This window comes from Camponotus vicinus, unplaced genomic scaffold, assembly GCF_025532165.1.
Source record: "Camponotus vicinus isolate PSW18456_S1 unplaced genomic scaffold, iyCamVici1.0 SCAF_10, whole genome shotgun sequence".
Lineage (NCBI taxonomy): Eukaryota > Metazoa > Arthropoda > Insecta > Hymenoptera > Formicidae > Camponotus > Camponotus vicinus.
The window spans coordinates 7,020,514-7,040,859 of record NW_028141946.1 but is presented as its reverse complement, the minus strand read 5'-3'; the positions used below and the strand labels follow the sequence as shown (position 1 = coordinate 7,040,859).

Genomic DNA, 20,346 nt, shown 5'->3' with positions numbered 1-20,346 from the left:
AACATATCATCATATCATCTATAAACGCGTTTGAATATAACTCCTAATTAAAATGAAAGTCTTAACACACTGTAATGTCAGATCATATCGTAGCATCTACGATAAAAGACAAACATATTTATTTGTGTAATACGAATATTAACTAGTATTCTTTTATAATATTTAAATTAAAATACATTTTCAAATAATTTTTTATATAAAACATTATATAAAATTAAATTATTTAAAGCTACAAATATATTTAGACTAAATATGTAGACATAATATTTTTATATTTCTAATATATTAAAGAAGAAAATAATTATTTTTCCAAAAATGGGATAAAGATTACCGTTAATTAATTTGCACATAATTAATTTGTATTGTTTTTAGTAACAATGTTATTTATTATTAATTTCTATTTTCATGTGCATGCAATTAGTGAAAATTTTATGTAGATAATCCAAAATAATAAATGAACATTTATACTTCTCTTAATCAAGATCAAGAAATGTATAACCATAGGTTTTATCGGGAACAATTGCATTATAATAATGTGCAAAGAGAGAAGTGCAAACCTCTCGACTGCAGTATTTATAAGTGTTAATAGTTAAACTCTTAACTTCTTGGTAGCGAGGAAAAGCGTGCTATTGTTAAAAGTACAAATAATCGAAAGCATTGTATATCATACCGGCATGGGACGTATGTAATAAATGAAATTGCATGACCTACGCAGGTTGTCCGAACGTATCGCAACGGCACGCGAGATCGTTTATCAGTTGTTAGTTGCTCGCCAGGTGAGTTCATTAATGATAACATGTAGGACTAGTGCCTCGTACAAGTCAAATTTAGTCTTTGTAGGTATCGAACACGTATAACATCTTTTTTTCCAGTTCTTTACTATAATTGATCGCATTCGTTGTCGAAAGAAGACAATTTTCTGTCGTCTATTTTAGTAATTAGTTTCCGAGACTCATTGTGTATGTGATTATTGTTTTAACGAAAGAAATCGTTTTTCAATTTTTACGTAAAATAAAAAACTTAACGTAAGTTTATTTATAATGCATTAATGATACAGTCTTAACACAAATATTTGTTATATCGATTGTTCTATTTAGGTTTATAGAAGGCGAATTCAAAATGATATCAGGCATGAGAAGTTTAAAACAGGCACTGATGCCTATCATATGGCTTAATTGTCTATTTTGCATGGGAATATTCGAAATACCTGTGAATCGCCCACGATTTTTATTAAGTGCCTTCTACGTCGTCTCGATGACAATTGCATACTTCTCGTTGCTTTATAAGGGACTTGCCATATTTCAGGAAAAGTTCACTTATGACTTAATTGTATACTATTCCGTTTTAATAATTAATATCTTAGTTGCCACTTTGGCTATAATTTTGTTCTGGTGCAAAGCAGAGGTATGTCTATATAATATGCGTAATGATATTTCGTATAGAATCAATCCAAATAGTAAACAAAAGTTTCACAAAAATTATAGAAATAATAATTTTTTTTAAATATATATACACACACACACACACACACATACGTGTGTGTGTGTGTGTGTGTGTGTGCGGGCGCGCGTGTGAGTGTGTGCGCGCGCGCGTGTATAATAATTAATATATATTAATATTAAAATTAAAAGATTTTCTGTGAATTCACACACTTTCTTTATTCTACATTAAATAAGAATTAAAATTGACATAGAAATAGGAATCGTAGAAATATTAATTTAGTGATGAGTTATTATGAAATTAATATTTAGCTAATTGTAAGTTTAAAATATATAAATATATAAAAGAAAATCTTTTTTTTTACATTAAAGCGAAATTTTTAATTGCATATAAATATTTTCCCCTCCATTTCTTTCATTTTTTCGATTGATTACTTCGAAACAAACTTACTAATTTAGTTTCGATGTTTCAAGAATTTAAATAGCATAATTAAAAGGTTCAGTATAATTGACAATACTATAGAAGTATTAGGCATAAAGAGGGATTACCAAAGAACTCATCGCAATATTCTATATATTATTGCTATATGGATAATAGGCATGCTGTTATTGAACATCATGCATATAATATGGATGTATCAAGATACTATTTCTCTGGGATATTTGGGCATGTTTTTGACTGATTTATGTTTCTGCATTCCGATTCTGACAAATTCCGTAGTAGATGTCACTTTTGCCTCATTGATCAGGCAAGTATAATAATGTTTCCCAAACAATATATTTTTCAAGTTAGCAATCGAATAGAATTTTGTTTAATTAGAGTTGTTTTATAATTTCTAATTTATTTGTTAATTCCACATACACACACATAGCGGCATATTTTTTTAAAAATTAATTGAAATAAGTAAATGTATATCTTTGATTTTTTATATATAAAACAATAACATATAAAATTGCATTGACAGATGCCTTAAACTAAAATTTCAAACTACAAATATTCTGATTAACAAAGTAGTACTTCGTGCAAATAAATCAAGTATCTTTAAGATCCATGATCAACATACATCTATGGCAATCGTCACAATAAACTATGAAAATCAAAAGGACAAGATACTACATCTCATACAGACGTTGAGGTAAAATTAACAATAATTCTCATTTTCTATTGTCATAATATAAAATTTGTGACAGAATTACATGTATATAGAATACATTTAAAAAATCTGAATGAATATACAAGATGTTATGGATATATGTTAAAATATTTAAAATAAAATGATTTCTATCTGAAATTCTATCTATTGAAAATTAAAAAATGATCTCTTAGAATGATTTAAATAATTACTAATTAATTAATATTTTTATCTGAAAGACATATACATTTAGAAATTACGAGAATAGCACAACAAATTAATCGTACTTACTGTACGCAACTTTTACTCGAAATGGCAGTCCATTTTACGGTAGTAACTACATGTATTTACTGTATGTATGGTGCGCTTACCGGTCAATTTCACGTGACAGTTCACACTGAAAAACTCATTGCCATGATAGCTTGGGCATTAATTTACTCACTCAAAATTATATTTGTGAACTCTCTTTGTACGAGTGTATCAGAGGAGGTAAATTATTTTTTCTTTATTAAAATAGAATGTAATTAAATAAATTTGTAATGATAAACTCAGAATTAGATTGATTCCAGGATACAATTGAATGTATATGTATTATTTAGAATATATGTAAATTATAATATACTCTTAACATGTTTATTGCGTAATTTATTCATGATTTTATATTGAATTTGTTCATTACGTAATTAAGATTATAATTTCAGGCATATAAAACTGGCGAAATTATGCAATCTTTTGATGGATTGAGCACCGATGATGCTATGAGAGAAGAAGTAAGTCTTGTTAATACATTATCGATGATAACATTTAATCAAAAATTTGATTTCTTCCCTTTAAAGGAAACATATTGACATTGTTCATTTAGAACAATTAGTTGTTTAAGAAATAAAAATATTGTGCTTTTGTCTGATGAATAATTCATTTATATAAATAATTTAAAATATAATAAAGAAGAAAGTAAATATGCCAATATATTTTTATATTTTGTAGATTACTCAATTTACACAACAAATAATACTTAATTCCTTAACGTTTACCGCTTCTGGTTTCTTTTCGATTGATAATACTCTTACTGGCAAGGTAAGCATGTTTAATTTATGTAATTGTAAATTTATTTACGTAATTGTAATTTTTAAAAGAAATTTTATGTATATATATATATATATATATATATATATATATATATACATAAAATTTCTTTTAAAAATTACAATTATATATTTATTTATACAATTATACAATATTTATTTATACAATTATATATTATTAAAATTACATATATATATATATATATATATATGTATATTATTTAATATATAATTATAAAATTCGAGAAAAAAACATTATATTTTATGTTTGTTTCAGTTTTTTGCCACGGTCACGACATATGTGGTTATTCTAATACAAATGAACACGCCATTATAATATGATGATTCAAAAGAATTTGTTTACATATACATTGTAGATGACTAATGTTACTTATTGAATTAAAAAAAAGTTTATGAGAAATATAATAACTCACTAAAATTATCACTTTAAAAATTGTGTAATTAATAGTAAGTAACCTTCCAAATTTTCTTATTAATAAAATTCTTAAAATTTTGTTTATAAAATAAACGGTTTTTTGAAATGTTGTAAATATGTATAAATAAAAAATATAATATTTTTAAATTTTTAATAATAACAAACAAGTAATCGCATTCTTTTCCAATATGATTTATTTATATAACACAAGAAACATAATGATAAAATAAATTTATATATGAATACAATTAAAACTTGAGTCATTATTGAAAGTAAAATTAAATTTGTTTAGATCTTTAGCATTCATCATGCAACATATGTAAATATATCTATGTGTAGAAAGAAGTATAATAAAATAATTACTAATAGTTTATATGTGAATTGATTAAATCTTATCGTACATCTATCTTATTAATGATTCAATGCTAATTTAATTTATTTTGTTATGAATGTGATCATTGCACGCTACACTACTATATTTAATTTGAATTGTAAGAGTTAGTGGAAGTGCAAGAGAATTTAGTGGTACTATGATCGACACTATACAAAAGGTTTCAAATTCTTTTTACTTACAACTAGTTGCACTTTCTGCGATTTTGGAATTCTTATTCTTTAGATTAGAGAATTCACTTATCTTATATATATTGAGTGTGTAAAAAATATGTATATGTCTCTATGTCTTTTATTATGTGATTGTTTTGTCATGAAAACATGTAATGAATTTTATATGCTTTACTTTATAATAATAAATCTGCTTGTGATGATATCTATAATCATTACTATTCGCGAACATAAGATATATTTCTTCTATATAAAATGTTGCATTATTGCTATAATAGTATGATATTTAAACGATGACAAATGATAATAAAAAAATTTATCTACAAATTTTAAGTTATTCTTGTTTGTAATTATGTAAAGAGAAATAAAATTTAAATTTACATATACATATGTGTGTGTTTATTCCATTTATTAAAAAAATATTACTGCATAACCTTTATTTTCTACACAATTTTAATATTAAACATTTGAAAAATGACAACATTTGAAAAATGACAACTCAATAAAGTTGTTGGCAATTATTGACATTAATATTATTTATTGTCCAATAACATCGATTGACTATGTTACTACATTTACGAAGGAATAAATAATGCATGATAGTAATACAATAATTCAAATATGTGCATGTTATGCTATTTTTATGAATGAGTAAATATCGGAAAATAAAATTGAACAGATATGTTATCATTTAAAGAAATCGCAAAAATATGACTATGATGAAATCACGGAAATTTTTACATATGTTTTCTTTATCTTAGTTTCTCTTTCTATTCTGTTTTTTTTCATGTGTTGTGCTATTTAAAGGTTGTAGTAACTTAAATAGTAAAGGAAATGTTGCGAAATTTTTCAAAGATTCTAAATTATTTATATCAATTTATTTATACCAACTTATTTAATAATGTTAGTAATAATTGTTAGTAATTATTTATAGTAATTTTAATTTTATTTGTAATTGTATTTGCTTAAAAATTATGATATGTTAATGATAACGTATTATATGGTTATTATACAGATATATTTTGTATCTAATAAGGAGATGTGGGGTGGAGGGAAAATAGAAATTAAAAATAACTGGCACATTATGCGAATATCGATTATCTTAGCAATATATATCTATGTTATTGTTTAATATTTTAACGATGTTAAAACAACGATCTAATCAAATGTCATCTTATCATGCTAATAAATATAACGTTAGCACGCTATATCGTCTTCACTCGGAATCTAATAGTTAACATATAAAACTAAACAGAGTTTGCGATCATGGTTGACACTATAGGAGAGGTTTTAAAACCTTTTCTCTTAATCGTTTGTTTCCTTGGTTTTGGAATTTTTAGGAATAGCTCGAGTTATTTAAAATTTTATTTGAACATCTTCTATATACTAACTGTGTGGAGTGTTTACGCCTGCGCCTTTTATTATGTGGTGACTTTCTTTGCACCAAATCGTATATTTTCAGGCTTTCTAATCTTTTTCATAGTGATGACAAATTTGTTTGTGACGGTAATATCTGTAATTATCATCATTCGTAAGCACGAGGTACAATTTTTCTTTGTGAATGTTTTATTATAACGTTAATAGTGTAATATTTACAACAAAGCAAATAACACGAAATACGATTTCTCCAAATTTAAAATTATTTTTATTATTAGTTATCTGATAAAATTAAATTAAATTATATTTGACTGTCCATTTGATTAAATATGAATTAAATAATCTATTTTTTATTTACGTGTATAAAATAAAATTTTATGTTTCTAAAATGTAATTTTACTTTCAATCATTGGATCATCAGGAAAATATTACATATATTTAAATAATAGGTTTTGTTTTTTGTGTATATATATATATATATATATATATATATATATATCATATAAATAAATATAATATTTGATATGAGATATTTATATATATATTATTACATTGGTACTAAACACATTAATATATATTTTTATGCATACCAAAAAAGATATTTATAATATTATATATCTTTTTGTTACTGTTTCTCTTAGAAATTCTATATGTTTATAAGAAATCTTGGTCTCGTAGACGATACATTAGAAATGCTTGGAACATCAAAGGAATATTGTAAAATGCGAAATTCGATAAAATGGATATTAATTGTATGGTTTATGATAACTTGCATTTCGTGGCTATCTGATTATCTTTGGTATATGAAAAAGCTTCAAGATATGAGAGTTATAATTATTCCTATCATTATAAATTATCCTTTCCATCTCAATACATTGATGGATATAATGTTTATATTTCTTTTAAGGTTTGTATATAAAAGTTGTTTATTTTTTTGAAATTATAAGTATTATTAATATTATAAGTATTATAAGTATTATTGATAAATCTGAATAGTTTATTTTTATTAATTTTTAAATGTATAAATTGTAAAAATGCTATATCACAAAAGATGTTATTTGTATAAAATAATATATCAAGTGTGAATTTAATAAGAATTAAAACATGCTCTTAATTTGCGATATAAATATAAATAAAAGAGTTTAATACATGTTTCATATTCTGCTAGTTCTTTATTTCTTTAAATTACAGATACATTGGTACTAGATTCGATAAAATCAATGGTTATATTGAACAATTATCAGAGACTGAAAAATGTGGATTGAAATGCACTTGGAAAAAATCTCTTGTTACTCGCACTATTGTCCGAAGCAATGAAAATCGCGAGCATGTATTATGGATTTCAATGTAAATTGATATATCATAAGATGAAAATCAGTAAAATTGGAGGACTTATTTTAACAAAAAAGAATTTTATTAATCTAAAAATAAATATATTGCATCTTATTGTTATCACAATTTTATTGGTATTACAATTTTATTAACACAATATTTCTACATTAATTTGTGATAATTTTGTATCTATCTATTAAAAAATCTGTTTTTTTCTAAATTTATATAATTGCAAATTTTCAAATTTTTTAACGTAATGTAAGTATAAACATTAATTTTACTCAGCTTATGACTAAATAATTACTTCAATATAAGTAGTAAATGTAGATATATCAGAGATTATATATCCAGATTGTACTTAATTCTAAATAAACAAACATTATACGCACTTCTTAGAAGATCAATGATTATATTTTTTGATGTCTTTTAAATATATTTATGTATTAATATAATTATATTATGTATTAATATAATTTTTTAGGCACCTTCATTTGGAACTTTGCCGAATAGCTCGTAATATAAATGATTTTTTCGGAACGCAAATGACCCTACAGATGATATCCTACTTTGTTCTTTTGACCGGAGTATTTTATTTTCAATATCGTACAATATTATGCCTCAAACAATTTTATAATGACAATGAAGAAAGTAAACTAGTATTTTTAATTCATTCCGACGTATGGTGCGGCATATACTTAATAAAATTTATAACACTAAATTATATTTGCGAAAGCGTTAGCATCAAGGTAAATCATTAGATAATTTTTAGATAGATTTTAGATAATTTTTAGATATATTTTAGATAGTTTTTAGATAGATTATAAAAAAAAATTATTTTTACAATATGTACATGTATGTGATATTCAATCTATCTAATAAATAATATTAAAACTATAATATGTTAATAAAGTATTTAAGTTAAAAGAAAAATAAAAAATAAATACTTCTCAATTCTTTTAAATAAAGAATCTAAAAATTATTTCTTTATAATAATTATAAATTTATTCATATAAATGTACAATTCTCGAAATTCATATAATTATTATGAATAAAGATATAATTAACTTTATATTATTCCAGGCGGAGAAAACCATGGATATGATCCATAAATTGACAAACCTTGTCTATTTTGACCAGATACGTGAAGACGTAAGATAAATCTCTTAGCCTAAAATTTTTTGAATTTTACACAGTTTTTATCCATCATTTTTAAATAACATAAATGTTATAATGCAGATTTGCCAGTTTATTTTTCAAATATCACTTCAACCGTTAAAGTTCAACGCAATGGGTTTGTTTTGCTTTGGCTACGAATTTATTCGTAAGGTTAGTTTTTATTATTATTCACATTTATACAAGCAAAATGTAATTTAGAAGTAATTTAGAAGTTATAAGGCTTATACACAAAAATGTAAAATAGCGATCATTATTATATTGTTTGATATTTATTTTCAGTTCATCATAGGAATTGTTAGTGTTATGATTTTTATGGTGCAAATGGATAGTTCTCCTTTATCTCGGATTTTAATTTCTTACAAAAATAATGCAACATGTTATGAATAAATGAGAAAAATATATAATTCTGAAGAACTCCATATGTAGTATCTTAGCTTACTTAATATCCGTACATTTTTATTATTAGAAAGTTATATTGAAAAAAGGAGCCAACAATAATTATATAGTAAAAGAAATTATAGTTGAGATTTTTATTTTTATAGTTATTACTATGAATGTTGATAACAATAACTTTATGCGTAGTAATAACAACTTTAACTTTTATTGTTGGCTCCAAAAGTAATTATATTTATAATAATTACAAATATTTTTTTATCAATGTGGTTGTAAAAACGATTATTATGCATAATTATGTTAACATCATTTTAATATTATCTTATTAATTTTACATTGTTATGTTTACTGATTTATTTCATTAATTTATATTATTTTATACAGGGAGTCCGATTCGTGAGGGACCAAACGAAAAGTGATGATAAATTGGATCAAATTAAGAAGAAAAGTCCTCTACCATTTTGCAAAATTCGCAATAATTATTAAGTAATAAGCAAAAATGTCCCGGCGCATGAGAAGCGGTAAACCGCTTGTAGTGTGTGATTATTAAGTGATCAAACGAAAAGTGGTGATAGATTGGGTCAAACTGAAAAGAAAAGTTCTCTACCATATTGCAAAATTCGCAATAATTATTAAGTTATAGGCAAAAATGTCTCAGCGCATGAGAAGCGATCTGTCTACCGCTTCTTATATTCTGAGACATTTTTGCCTATAACTTAATAATTATTGCGAATTTTGCAATATGGTAGAGAACTTTTCTTTTCAGTTTGACCCAATCTATCACCACTTTTCGTTTGATCACTTAATAATCACACACTACAAGCGATTTACCGCTTCTCATGCGCCTGGACATTTTTGCTTATTACTTAATAATTATTGCGAATTTTGCAAAATGGTAGAGGACTTTTCTTCTTAGTTTGACCCAATCGATCATCATTTTTCGTTTGGTCCCTCACGAATTGGACTCCCTGTATACATACATATGTTTTAAACAAAATTTTTTTTAACATTTATTAATTATATTTTTTTGAATAATTATGTAATATAAGATAAATCCATTTTATGAATTTTATTAAAAAAAATAAATCTGTATGTATAGTTATGAAAATATTAAATTTTCTATATCGCTTATTAATTAAAGAAAATAAAGAAAATGTTGCTGCTTATTCATCTATTGCTTATGTACAATTTTATTATCAAATCAAATATTAACTAACGACTATCTTAAACTAAAAGTTATCAATTGGCGCTATATCAGTATATAACTACATAGTCTAATAATATAGATCAATTACTTCATTATATATGTATATATGTTTATTAAATTAAATGATATGCATTAGTTATGTAATACATAATATTATGCATTAATTTTGCTATTATTCTGTCGTTTTGATAAATGAATAATATGCTAGCTAAATAAATTTGTTTAGTTTGTTTCCAGAATGCTAAAATTAATAAGATGATTATTATGAAACGTTACATATTGTGCTTCTGACTTATTCCATTCTCGGTTTAGTAGTTTGTTTCTCTTAAGTATTTAAGTATTTAATCTTTAAGTATATGCTATAATCTATGTTAGTTTAGATCGTTTATGGTTGTCTTTTATCGCACTATTCTGATTATTTATTATACTTTGAACTTGTAAATACTTCTATCTATAGAACTTTGTAAAAATATAAGATAAAAAATAAAATTTTAAATATTGATAAATATTGATAATATTATTTAGAATTACTAGTAATTATTTTAAGTAAATTTAATTTTGTTTGTGCATATAATTGCTCAAAAATTACAATATATTAATTATAACGTATTATATGAATTTACTACATGGATACATTTTGTATACATAACAGATAGCTGGCGGAGAAAGTATAGATATTAAAAATAATTGCTGGCACATTGTGTGCGAATATCGATTATTTCAAAATGTGTTTAATATTTTAATTATGCTAATGCAAAGGACTTGTCAAGTCTTATTTTATCGTATGATAAATGTTAGTACGTTATACCATGTTCAATTCAGCATCCAACAAGTTAACATACGGAATTGCAAGAATTTGCAATTATGGTTGATACTATAGAAACTGCTTTAGATCCTTTTCATTTAGTCGCTTGTTTTCTTGATTTAGGAATTTTTAGGAATAACTTCATGTTCCTGTTTGGGTGAGATGGCTAAGTGTAAAATAAAACACTAGCCCACTTTTTTGTTAATTTGATATGCACGTTTATTAATTTGTAATGGACACAGACAATTTTGCTTGCTCAGCACAAAGCGATTGACTGAAACGCTGCGATACAGACACCACGCGAGAGCGCTCAAAACCAAAGATAAGAAGCGCGGTCATTGTCTCTTGCCCCTTTTGGTTGATTTTCTGATCGGCAACTAAGCATAGAATATTGCATGAAGGAGAAATCAAACACTTCAGTTATTCAAGATTTTGCTTCAGCATCTTCTATATACTAACTGTGTGGAGTGTTTATGCCTGTATCTTTTGTTATTTTGTGATTCACTATTCATCAAGTAAGGTATTTGGTGGCATTTTGATCTTTTTAATAGTAATGACAAATTTGTTTGTAACCATAATATCTTTAATCATCACCATTCGCGAACATAAGATATATTTTTTTATAAAAATTTTATTATAACTTTATGCTGTGATATCTACAGTGGAACAAATAGCATGAAACGTGACTATTTTAAATTAAAAACTATTTTTATTATTAGTTATTTGGTAAAGTCAAATTCAATTAAATATGAATTAAATAATCTATTTTTTTATTTATATGTAAAATAAAATTTTTTTGTTTCTAATGCACTTTACTTTCAATTGTTTCTAAAATGAATTTTACTTTCAATTATCAGAAAACTCAAAATATTAAATTTTTTTAGTTCACAAATTTTTTTTAGTTAATAAATTATGTTCTACTATATATGTATAAATTAATATAACGTTTAATGATATTGTTAGGAAATCATTTTTACCGCCCACCGCGTTACTGTTGTTATAATTATAATTGTTCTTTTCTATTCTTTTTGGATTCATTTTTATATTATATAGTGTAGTTTATATATTACATAGTGTCGTTTTATTAAGAATTATTACTTTTATTGTCAAGTATGTCGATATATTTTCATGTATTTATATTCAAAAAAGATATATAGATAGCTTTATAATATACATTTTCTTATATACTGTTATTTTTAGAAACATCTTATGTGTATAAGAAATCTCAGTCTCATAGATGATACGTTGGAACAGCTTGGAACACCCAAGGAATATTGTAAAATGCAAAATTCGATAAAATGGATATTAATTGTATGGTTTATGATAATTTGTGTAACGTGGGCAATTGATGTTTATTGGTCTTTCAGGAAATGAACTTTGCTTAAGTACTTTTTATGATTTGACATTTGAGTAATTTTTATTAAAATATACAAAGAATCATTACTTTTTCTCCTTATAGTGTGATCTCCAAGATTTAATTGTTATAATTGTGATATCTCCCTATACAAGCTAAACTCAAAGAGATTATTAAAGATATAAATTTCAGAATCATTTTAGAAAGATAATTAAAAATTAAAATTAAAAATTAAAATCGGTAAATTAGAGCCACAGCGTGGTAGTTGGAGCGCAAGGAAGAGACACTTCCTACTTTCTAATTATTTGTATATTTCAAATTGAATATTACATTAGCAAAAACAATCATATCTATCCATGATTAATAAACTTAATAAAATTTGAAATCATTACGGTTTCTTTAAATTTTCATATGACTTTTTTATAATATATAGATGTTATATATGTGCGTATGTATGTATGTATGCTCTCATCTATTTGAGAATTAATTGACTTATCAAACCATTATTTTTATGCCTATCATAACATTTACATTCGATAACTTTTAAATTTATCATATGTGATTTTTTTGATTGTAATGGTTTTGTTTTTGAGCTCTTTCTATTCTTCCTGAGTCAAATTAATTACACTTTTAATTATAAATCTTATTCTTTGACTTTTATTTCATTGCTATGGAAATTTCAAGTAACAAACTTTTATGAATTTGACCAGAGATGCAACATATTTCCAAGTTCTTAAAAAAAATAGCATGTCAAATGATAGCTTAGAAATTGGAAAATAATTTTTTGATAAATTGCAGAAAAATTTCTGTAAGAGAATTATTTGTCCAATTATATTTATACTCTGCGCTAATCATATTGCTTTTTTACCACTAAAGAGAATCCAGATAAAGATCAAAAATTATACAATTGTCATCATTTTGTCATGTTTTAACTATATATGTTTTATATATTTATATATTATATGTTATATGTTTTTATATATTATATGTTTTAAATATATATGTATCAACTGTATTAAAGGATACTTTAAATTTTAAATTTTTATATAATGTATGCTCGTTAACACACAGAATACTAATTTTTAACAATTTTCTTTTAAAAATCTGTCTCTTTTTTAGGTATGGCAGCCACTTGCAGTATGAAGATTACAAATGTGGAAACTGTCATAAAAAACTGAAAGAAAATATGTAAATTAAATTTTTTTGTATAAAAAAGGTTACATATATAATACACTATATTAAACCTGCATTTTTGTATGTTAATCTAATTTCTACTACAACAAGATATAACAATAAAGATATCATATAAAAGATGTAATAAAAAATTACAATCTAATTATTTATAGAATAATATGAAAATAAAAAGTACAAAAAGAGATAAATATAAGAACTATAATCAGTGTAAGAACCTTTCGTAAAAGATCATTCCCATAATAGAAGAGACCTAGTCCTGTGAATTTCAGCGGATGATATATAATTTGTAAAGAAAATTGATAAATCTGCGCATAAGTAGAATAATTATGAAAATTTAAATGACTTAGTTGGCTTACTTTGATTACTGAAATATATTTTACCTCGTCATGAACATCAGCATACCGAATAAAATCTGTCAATTGATGAATTATTTTTTCTATTTTGTTAGCCTAAAATCGCGATAATTTATTATTAATAAACAAATAAATACAAAATAAAAAAGTAACAAATAAATATATATATATATATATATATATATATTTACAGGATTGAGAAATTTGCGAGAATTTACCTTAGCGCTGACGTTCTCGCAGACATAATTCAAGCAGAAGAGTCTGGCTATGTGCAAACCTATCCAAAAAGACATATTAAACCAGGTAACCGGTGTAAATATAAAGTGACCCTTCGTTTGTACATGCAAAATAACATAATGACATGATCTTGTCATATATACCAGATAGACTACTATTTTTATAGTCAATTGGGGCCCGAATATTATATTTAATTCACGAGCGATTTGACATAATTCCAGATGAACATGCCTATAAAAGAATAAAATTTATTAATGAAAGAACGAAAAGATAAATGCGATGTGTATGGAAAAATCATTTCTTTATGGTTTGCATAAATCCAATTTTTTTATATAAATACATTATTTTTTTAATAGATTATATTTAAATCAATGTCTATCCGAACATATATATTTTTTTATTTTGATTTACATTGAAGTCCACAATATGGATTTGTATTTATTAGTATACATGATACATCCTCGAGTGGTCAGCGCAGATTTTCTCCATGTATATCTCAATCCATACTCTTTTTTAATCAATAGACATCTCATGTGTTCATTTACCTTGTCAAATCTAGTACCAATATACCTATTACAAAGGACGATTTTAATTATATAATAATTAAAATATACCAAAAAATTAACTATATACATAATTACTCGAAATGAAAATGATCTACGATGAAATATTTTAGTCTGCAAATTAAACATGAAATACATTTCTCTTTTTTCTCGAGACATTTTTATTAAAGATATTAGATTCTCTTCTAAAAATTATTTATTATTTTCTTTAGTGTATTCTTTTTTAGAGTAATGACTTTATAAATATATATTTTATAAAATACATGTATTAAAACAATAAATAACTAGATTTATTAACGAATAAATTATTACATTTAGATATACTGATGTAACATTATATAATACAAACCACAGAAAAGTCATAAATAATATATCTTCAAATATGTTGACGTGTTCAAAATGATTTATAATGTAAGGTATAATCATGCATCGATGATCCTTTACTGCGTAAAACCACCAAATGCTGTCACATGTATTTCCTATATAAGTAGACACGAACCATCCTATTAATATTCTTTTCACATATACATGTAACTGTCGATATATCTTGGGAGTACCTAATCCTTTTAACGTGTCATCCACAGCAGCAAGTCTTTTCAAAAATATTTGAAATCTCTAAATAATATTAGACAATACAATTTTATAACTGAATATTATAATGAATAGTTAATTATTATGTATAGCGTTAGGATCGTATTATAAGAATAGTATTAATATATATTATATAATAAACTATAAATTATAAATTATAAAATTATGAAAATATCATCCTTTTAAAAATAACATTTATTACATAAAGTATTACATTTTTCTAAGTATTATATTACAAATTACAGATATACATATTTACCTTGTTTTGATATACATTCGTAACAATAGATGTAATAGTAGCAAGAATGCCAATCTGCATATAAATTATACTACCAGTTGATTGAAACCATATCTCTACCTTAAGTATTGTCACTATATAATAATAAAAACATCCATAAGCAGTCCATATTGTTATATTGTAAAAAATACGTAAATAAAGTTTCTTTGGAGAATAGACACATAAACCGAGAATTGAAGCGGTTAAGAGTAAAGGATATACAGCCTTTTCTATTGTATTTGACATAAGAAGTTATCACTCTCACGATTTCTGTCGCAAACTAACATGGACTATCTATTCAAACTCATTTAATTGAATTCATTCATTAAAGCGATAGAATAATAGTTGAATTACCAGATCATCATTTAATTCTTCATAAATACACAATGATGTAGTCGATCAAAATCCTCAGATAATATTAATGTCAATCAAGAAACGATCTAATAATATTATCTTTATAATTTTACACTATTGTTTATTTAATTTTTTATGAACATAATTCATAAAAATAATCTTGATACCTTGTTCCACATAACAGGCAACTGGTGAAGAAAGTGCAGAAATTGAAAATAATTGCGCATATATCGATTATTTCAACCATGTTATTGTTTAATATTTTAATTATGCTAATGCATCGATCTAATCAAGTATCATTTTATCATATTAGTAAATGTTAGCACAAGCCACTTTCAACTCAGGATCCAATAAGTTAACTTACGAAATTGTAAGAGTTTGCAATTATGGTCTGCTCTATAGAAAAAGCTTTAAATCCTTTTCACTTAGTTATTTGTTTTCTTGGTTGTGGAATTTTTAGGCATAGTTTATATCATTCAAGATTTTACTTCAGCATCTTCTATATACTAACTGTGTGGAGTGTTTATGCCTGCATCTTTTATTATATTGTGACTTCTTTTTCATCAAATAAGATATTTAATGGCTTTTTGCTCGTTTTCATAGTAATAACAAATTTGTTTGTGACCATAATATCTGTAATCATCACCATTCGCGAACACAAGGTATATTTTTCCTTCATAAATATTGTTTTATATCTTTAATGATGTAATATTTATAGTGAAACAAAGATATACTAATTACTCCAAATTAGAAACTATTTTTACTATTAATTATTTGGTAAAGTCAAATTTAATTACATGTTAATTAAATAATTTATTTTTTTATTTATGTGTGTAGAATAAAATTTTTTGTTTTTAAAATACATTTTATTTTCAATTATTTCTAGAATGAATTTTATTTTCAATTATGAGAAAAATCAAAATATCATATTTAGTTCATAAATTTTTTTTATTATAAATTAATAAATTTTGTTCTGTATATACTTTGATATATATTATATACATAAATTAATATAACATTTAATCAAATTTTTATTAAAAATTATGATTTTTTTTTATTGTCAAGTATGTAGATATATATATTTTCATTTATCAAAAAAGATGTTTGTAATATATATTTTCTTGTATGCTGTCATTCTTAGAAATTTCTTATGTGTATAAGAAATCTCAGTCTCGTAGACGATACGTTAGAACAGCTCGGAATATCTAAAGAATATTGTAAAATGCGAAACACGATAAAATGGATATTGATTGTATGGCTTATGATGATTTGTATGACATGGGCAATTGATGGGTATTGGGCCTTCAAAAGCTTTCAGAAAATAAGAGCTCTAATTATTCCCCTTGTTGTACATTATCCTTTCCACGTCAATACCATCATGGATATAATATTTATATTTCTTCTAAGGTTTGTGAAATGTGGTTTTCCTTAATTATATGTGAGTATGATTGAAAAGTCTGAATATAATTCAGCCTGATAAATTTTTAAATCTTTAAATTATAAAAATGTTATATTAAATATAATGTATAATAATATATGTACACACACACACACACACAAATTATTTTATATTTGTGTGCCATATAAGTTTCTATATAATTAGTATTTATTTAAAGAAATTTAATAAACTTTTTTTCTTAAAAACCACAATTCTTTAATCGAGTATGCTGATCCGGAAGTTAGCAATGCTGTTATAATAAAAAATTCTAAATGAGAGAAATAAAAACATTGAATTTTTGTTTTATTTTATCCTTTTTATTCTTTTTCTAAATTATAGATATACCGACATTATTACAGATATATCGGTACTAGATTGAATAAAATCAATGAATATATTGGACAATTATCAGAGACTGAAGAGAATGGATTAAGATGCACTTGGAAAAAGTCTCGTTACTATATCCAAAATGCTGAAAATCGTGAACATGTATTGTGGATTGCAATGTAAATTGATATATCCTAAGATGAATATCGTCAAAATTAAGGGACTTATTTTAACATAAATAAAAGACAATTTTATTAATCTAAAAATATATAAATGTATAAAAATGTATAAATTTTATCTTATTGTATTATAATCTTATTCATACATTTCTCTACTAGCAATTTGTATCTATTTAACTATCAAAAAATTCGTAATTTTACATATCTATATATAATTACAAATTTTCGAATTTACATAATGTAATTATAAATATATTAATTTTGATTTGTCTTATGAAAAATATTTATTTCGATGTAAGTTGTAATCATATAATATTAAGTCATATTTTTGATCACACTTAATTTTAAATAGACAAACATTACACGCATGTAGTCCTTAATAGAAATAGATCAGCGATTATACATATATTTCAACATGTACGTGTATATATATGTGTGTGTGTGTGTGTGTACATTTTAATGTATATATTTATCTATTAATGTATTTTTTTAGACACCTTCATTTGGAGCTTTGTCGAATAGCTCGCAATATAAATGCTTTTTTTGGAATGCAAATAACCGTGCAGATGATTTGCTATTTCGTTTTTTTGACCGGACTTTTTTATTTTCAATGTCATGTAACGTTATGTTTGGAAGAAAAAATGTATAGCGTGGAAAATAAACTAATAATTTTAATTCATACTAACCTATGGTGCGGCATACACTTAACAAGATTAATAACATTGAATTATGTTTGCGAAAGCGTTGGTGCCAAGGTGAATTTTTAAGTGATTTTTAGATAAATTGTAAAAAGAAAATATTTTTCCTATATGGTGTTTAATCTCCTTAGATAGATATCTCCTTAGATATAAAATTATTTTCTTAAAGTACTTGAATCAAAAACATAAAAAGAAAAATAAGTATTTTTTAAACTGTTTTCTACCTTTTTATTATAAAGAAATTCTTTCTTCATAATAATTGCAAATTTAATCATATAAATATCCAATTATCGCAACTCACATAATTAATATAAGTAAAGATACAATTATTACAATCATAAAATTAATTTTATATTTCAGGCGGAGAAAACCAAGGACATGATTCATAAATTGAGAAACTTTGTCTATTTTGACCAGATACGTAAAGATGTAAGATAAATTTTCTAGCTTTTAAGCTAGATCTTCCGATTTTAATCTTCGTTTAAGAATTCTTAAATAACAGTAATGTGTTACATTTGCAGATTTGCCAATTCATTTTGCAAATATCACTTCGTTCGTTAAAATTCAACGGAATGGGCTTATTTTACTTTGGCTACAAATTTATTTGTAAGGTTAGTTTTTAATATTATTCATATTTATATAAGTACATAATGCAATTTAAAAATAATTTACAAGATTAGCTTATATAAAAAAAATATTAAATAACAATAATTGATATTCTGATGATTTTCAGTTCATTGTAGGAATTGTTGGTACTATGATTTTTATGATGCAAATGGATACTTCTCCTTTATCTCGAATTTTAATCTCTAATGAAAATAGTTCAACATGTTATTAAATGAGAAAAATATGTGTAATTTTCGAAAAAATTGTACATTCTTCCAGTTTATTACTTAATATCCATTTCTAATTATTACAAATTTGATTGTAAACAACGTTTATATATAGATAATTATATATAGACATAAATATTATTACATTAATATGCATTGCAATATTTATTGTTCGTTTCGTCAATTTGATATTTTATATTATTTGAAATTTATTATATATCTGTTTTAAATAAAACAGATATTTTTAACATTTATATAAATTATATTTTTATTAATTATTATATAAAAAGCATCGGCTTTTATTTAAAAAAATAAAGTTTTGTTTAAAAAAATAAGATTTTTATTTAAAAAAATAAATCCTGATTAAGATTTACTGATTACGAAGACATCCATATTGTTTCCCATTCATTAAAAAATGTTGCTGCTTGTTTATATTTTTTCTTGTTTATATTGTTTACTGTCAATCCAACAAACATAAAGAAACAGTAACAGCTTGTTTATATATAAACAGCTATTATAAACAGCTATTATAAACAGCTAGTATATATGTATAAACAGCTTGTTTATATTGTTTACTGTCAATCCAACAAACATAAAGAAACAGTAACATAACATCAATGTAATAATTTCTTACTCAATAATGTAACTGTTATATACAAGGTATGTTATCTTGCAATTACATTGTTGAGTGAAAAATTATAACATCGATGTTTTATTCCTGTCACTTTGTGTTTGCTAGGAAGTCAAATATTAACTTAAGACAATTATCTTAAGCTAAAAGCTGTTTGTTAATTATTGATGCTAATATCGTCCAACGATATCGATCAACTATTTCATTACATATATATGTGTGTATATATATATAGGGTGTATCTGAAATGAGACACTAAACTTTAGAAGCGTATTCTAGAGGTCAAAATAAGACTTTTTTTTTCCTATGAACATGGGTTAGCAAATGAACCCCCCTCCGAGCTAGAGGCCCCTAAAGTTTGGGGAAAAAATTG

The 20,346-nt window shown here is 24.3% G+C and overlaps 2 protein-coding genes across 3 annotated transcripts; both read left to right on the top strand.

The window, feature by feature from the left end:
* Positions 1 to 107: 107 nt before the first annotated feature.
* Positions 108 to 4,298, top strand: LOC145960391 (gustatory receptor 68a-like). 2 transcript variants are annotated; one of them, XM_083079814.1, is made up of 8 exons: positions 108 to 1,025; positions 1,098 to 1,404; positions 1,914 to 2,188; positions 2,405 to 2,575; positions 2,812 to 3,061; positions 3,274 to 3,342; positions 3,560 to 3,649; positions 3,935 to 4,298. In XM_083079814.1, the coding sequence occupies exons 2-8, from the start codon at positions 1,120 to 1,122 to the stop codon at positions 3,992 to 3,994; spliced, it is 1,200 nt and encodes a 399-aa protein (XP_082935940.1). In that variant the 5' UTR covers positions 108 to 1,025; positions 1,098 to 1,119; the 3' UTR covers positions 3,995 to 4,298. The 2 variants fall into 2 exon arrangements, with proteins under 2 accessions (XP_082935940.1, XP_082935942.1); XM_083079816.1 differs by lacking the exon at positions 108 to 1,025 and having other exon boundaries at positions 1,264 to 1,404; positions 2,038 to 2,188.
* A 1,691-nt stretch (positions 4,299 to 5,989) lies between these two features.
* Positions 5,990 to 8,926, top strand: LOC145960937 (uncharacterized). The gene is made up of 7 exons (XM_083080678.1): positions 5,990 to 6,196; positions 6,673 to 6,938; positions 7,223 to 7,378; positions 7,845 to 8,109; positions 8,444 to 8,512; positions 8,600 to 8,689; positions 8,819 to 8,926. The coding sequence occupies exons 1-7, from the start codon at positions 6,140 to 6,142 to the stop codon at positions 8,924 to 8,926; spliced, it is 1,011 nt and encodes a 336-aa protein (XP_082936804.1). The 5' UTR covers positions 5,990 to 6,139.
* Positions 8,927 to 20,346: the final 11,420 nt, after the last annotated feature.

Bases quoted from the DNA above. Each gene is read 5' to 3' on its own strand.
- LOC145960391 (XM_083079814.1), top strand. From the start codon at position 1,120: ATGATATCAGGCATGAGAAGTTTAAAACAGGCACTGATGCCTATCATA. The intron at 1,405-1,913 runs GTATGTCTATAT...CGATGTTTCAAG, and splicing joins TGTTCTGGTGCAAAGCAGAG to AATTTAAATAGCATAATTAA. The intron at 2,576-2,811 runs GTAAAATTAACA...TTTATCTGAAAG, and splicing joins CATCTCATACAGACGTTGAG to ACATATACATTTAGAAATTA.
- LOC145960937 (XM_083080678.1), top strand. From the start codon at position 6,140: ATGACAAATTTGTTTGTGACGGTAATATCTGTAATTATCATCATTCGT. The intron at 6,197-6,672 runs GTACAATTTTTC...TGTTTCTCTTAG, and splicing joins TCATCATTCGTAAGCACGAG to AAATTCTATATGTTTATAAG. The intron at 8,690-8,818 runs GTTAGTTTTTAT...ATTTATTTTCAG, and splicing joins GCTACGAATTTATTCGTAAG to TTCATCATAGGAATTGTTAG.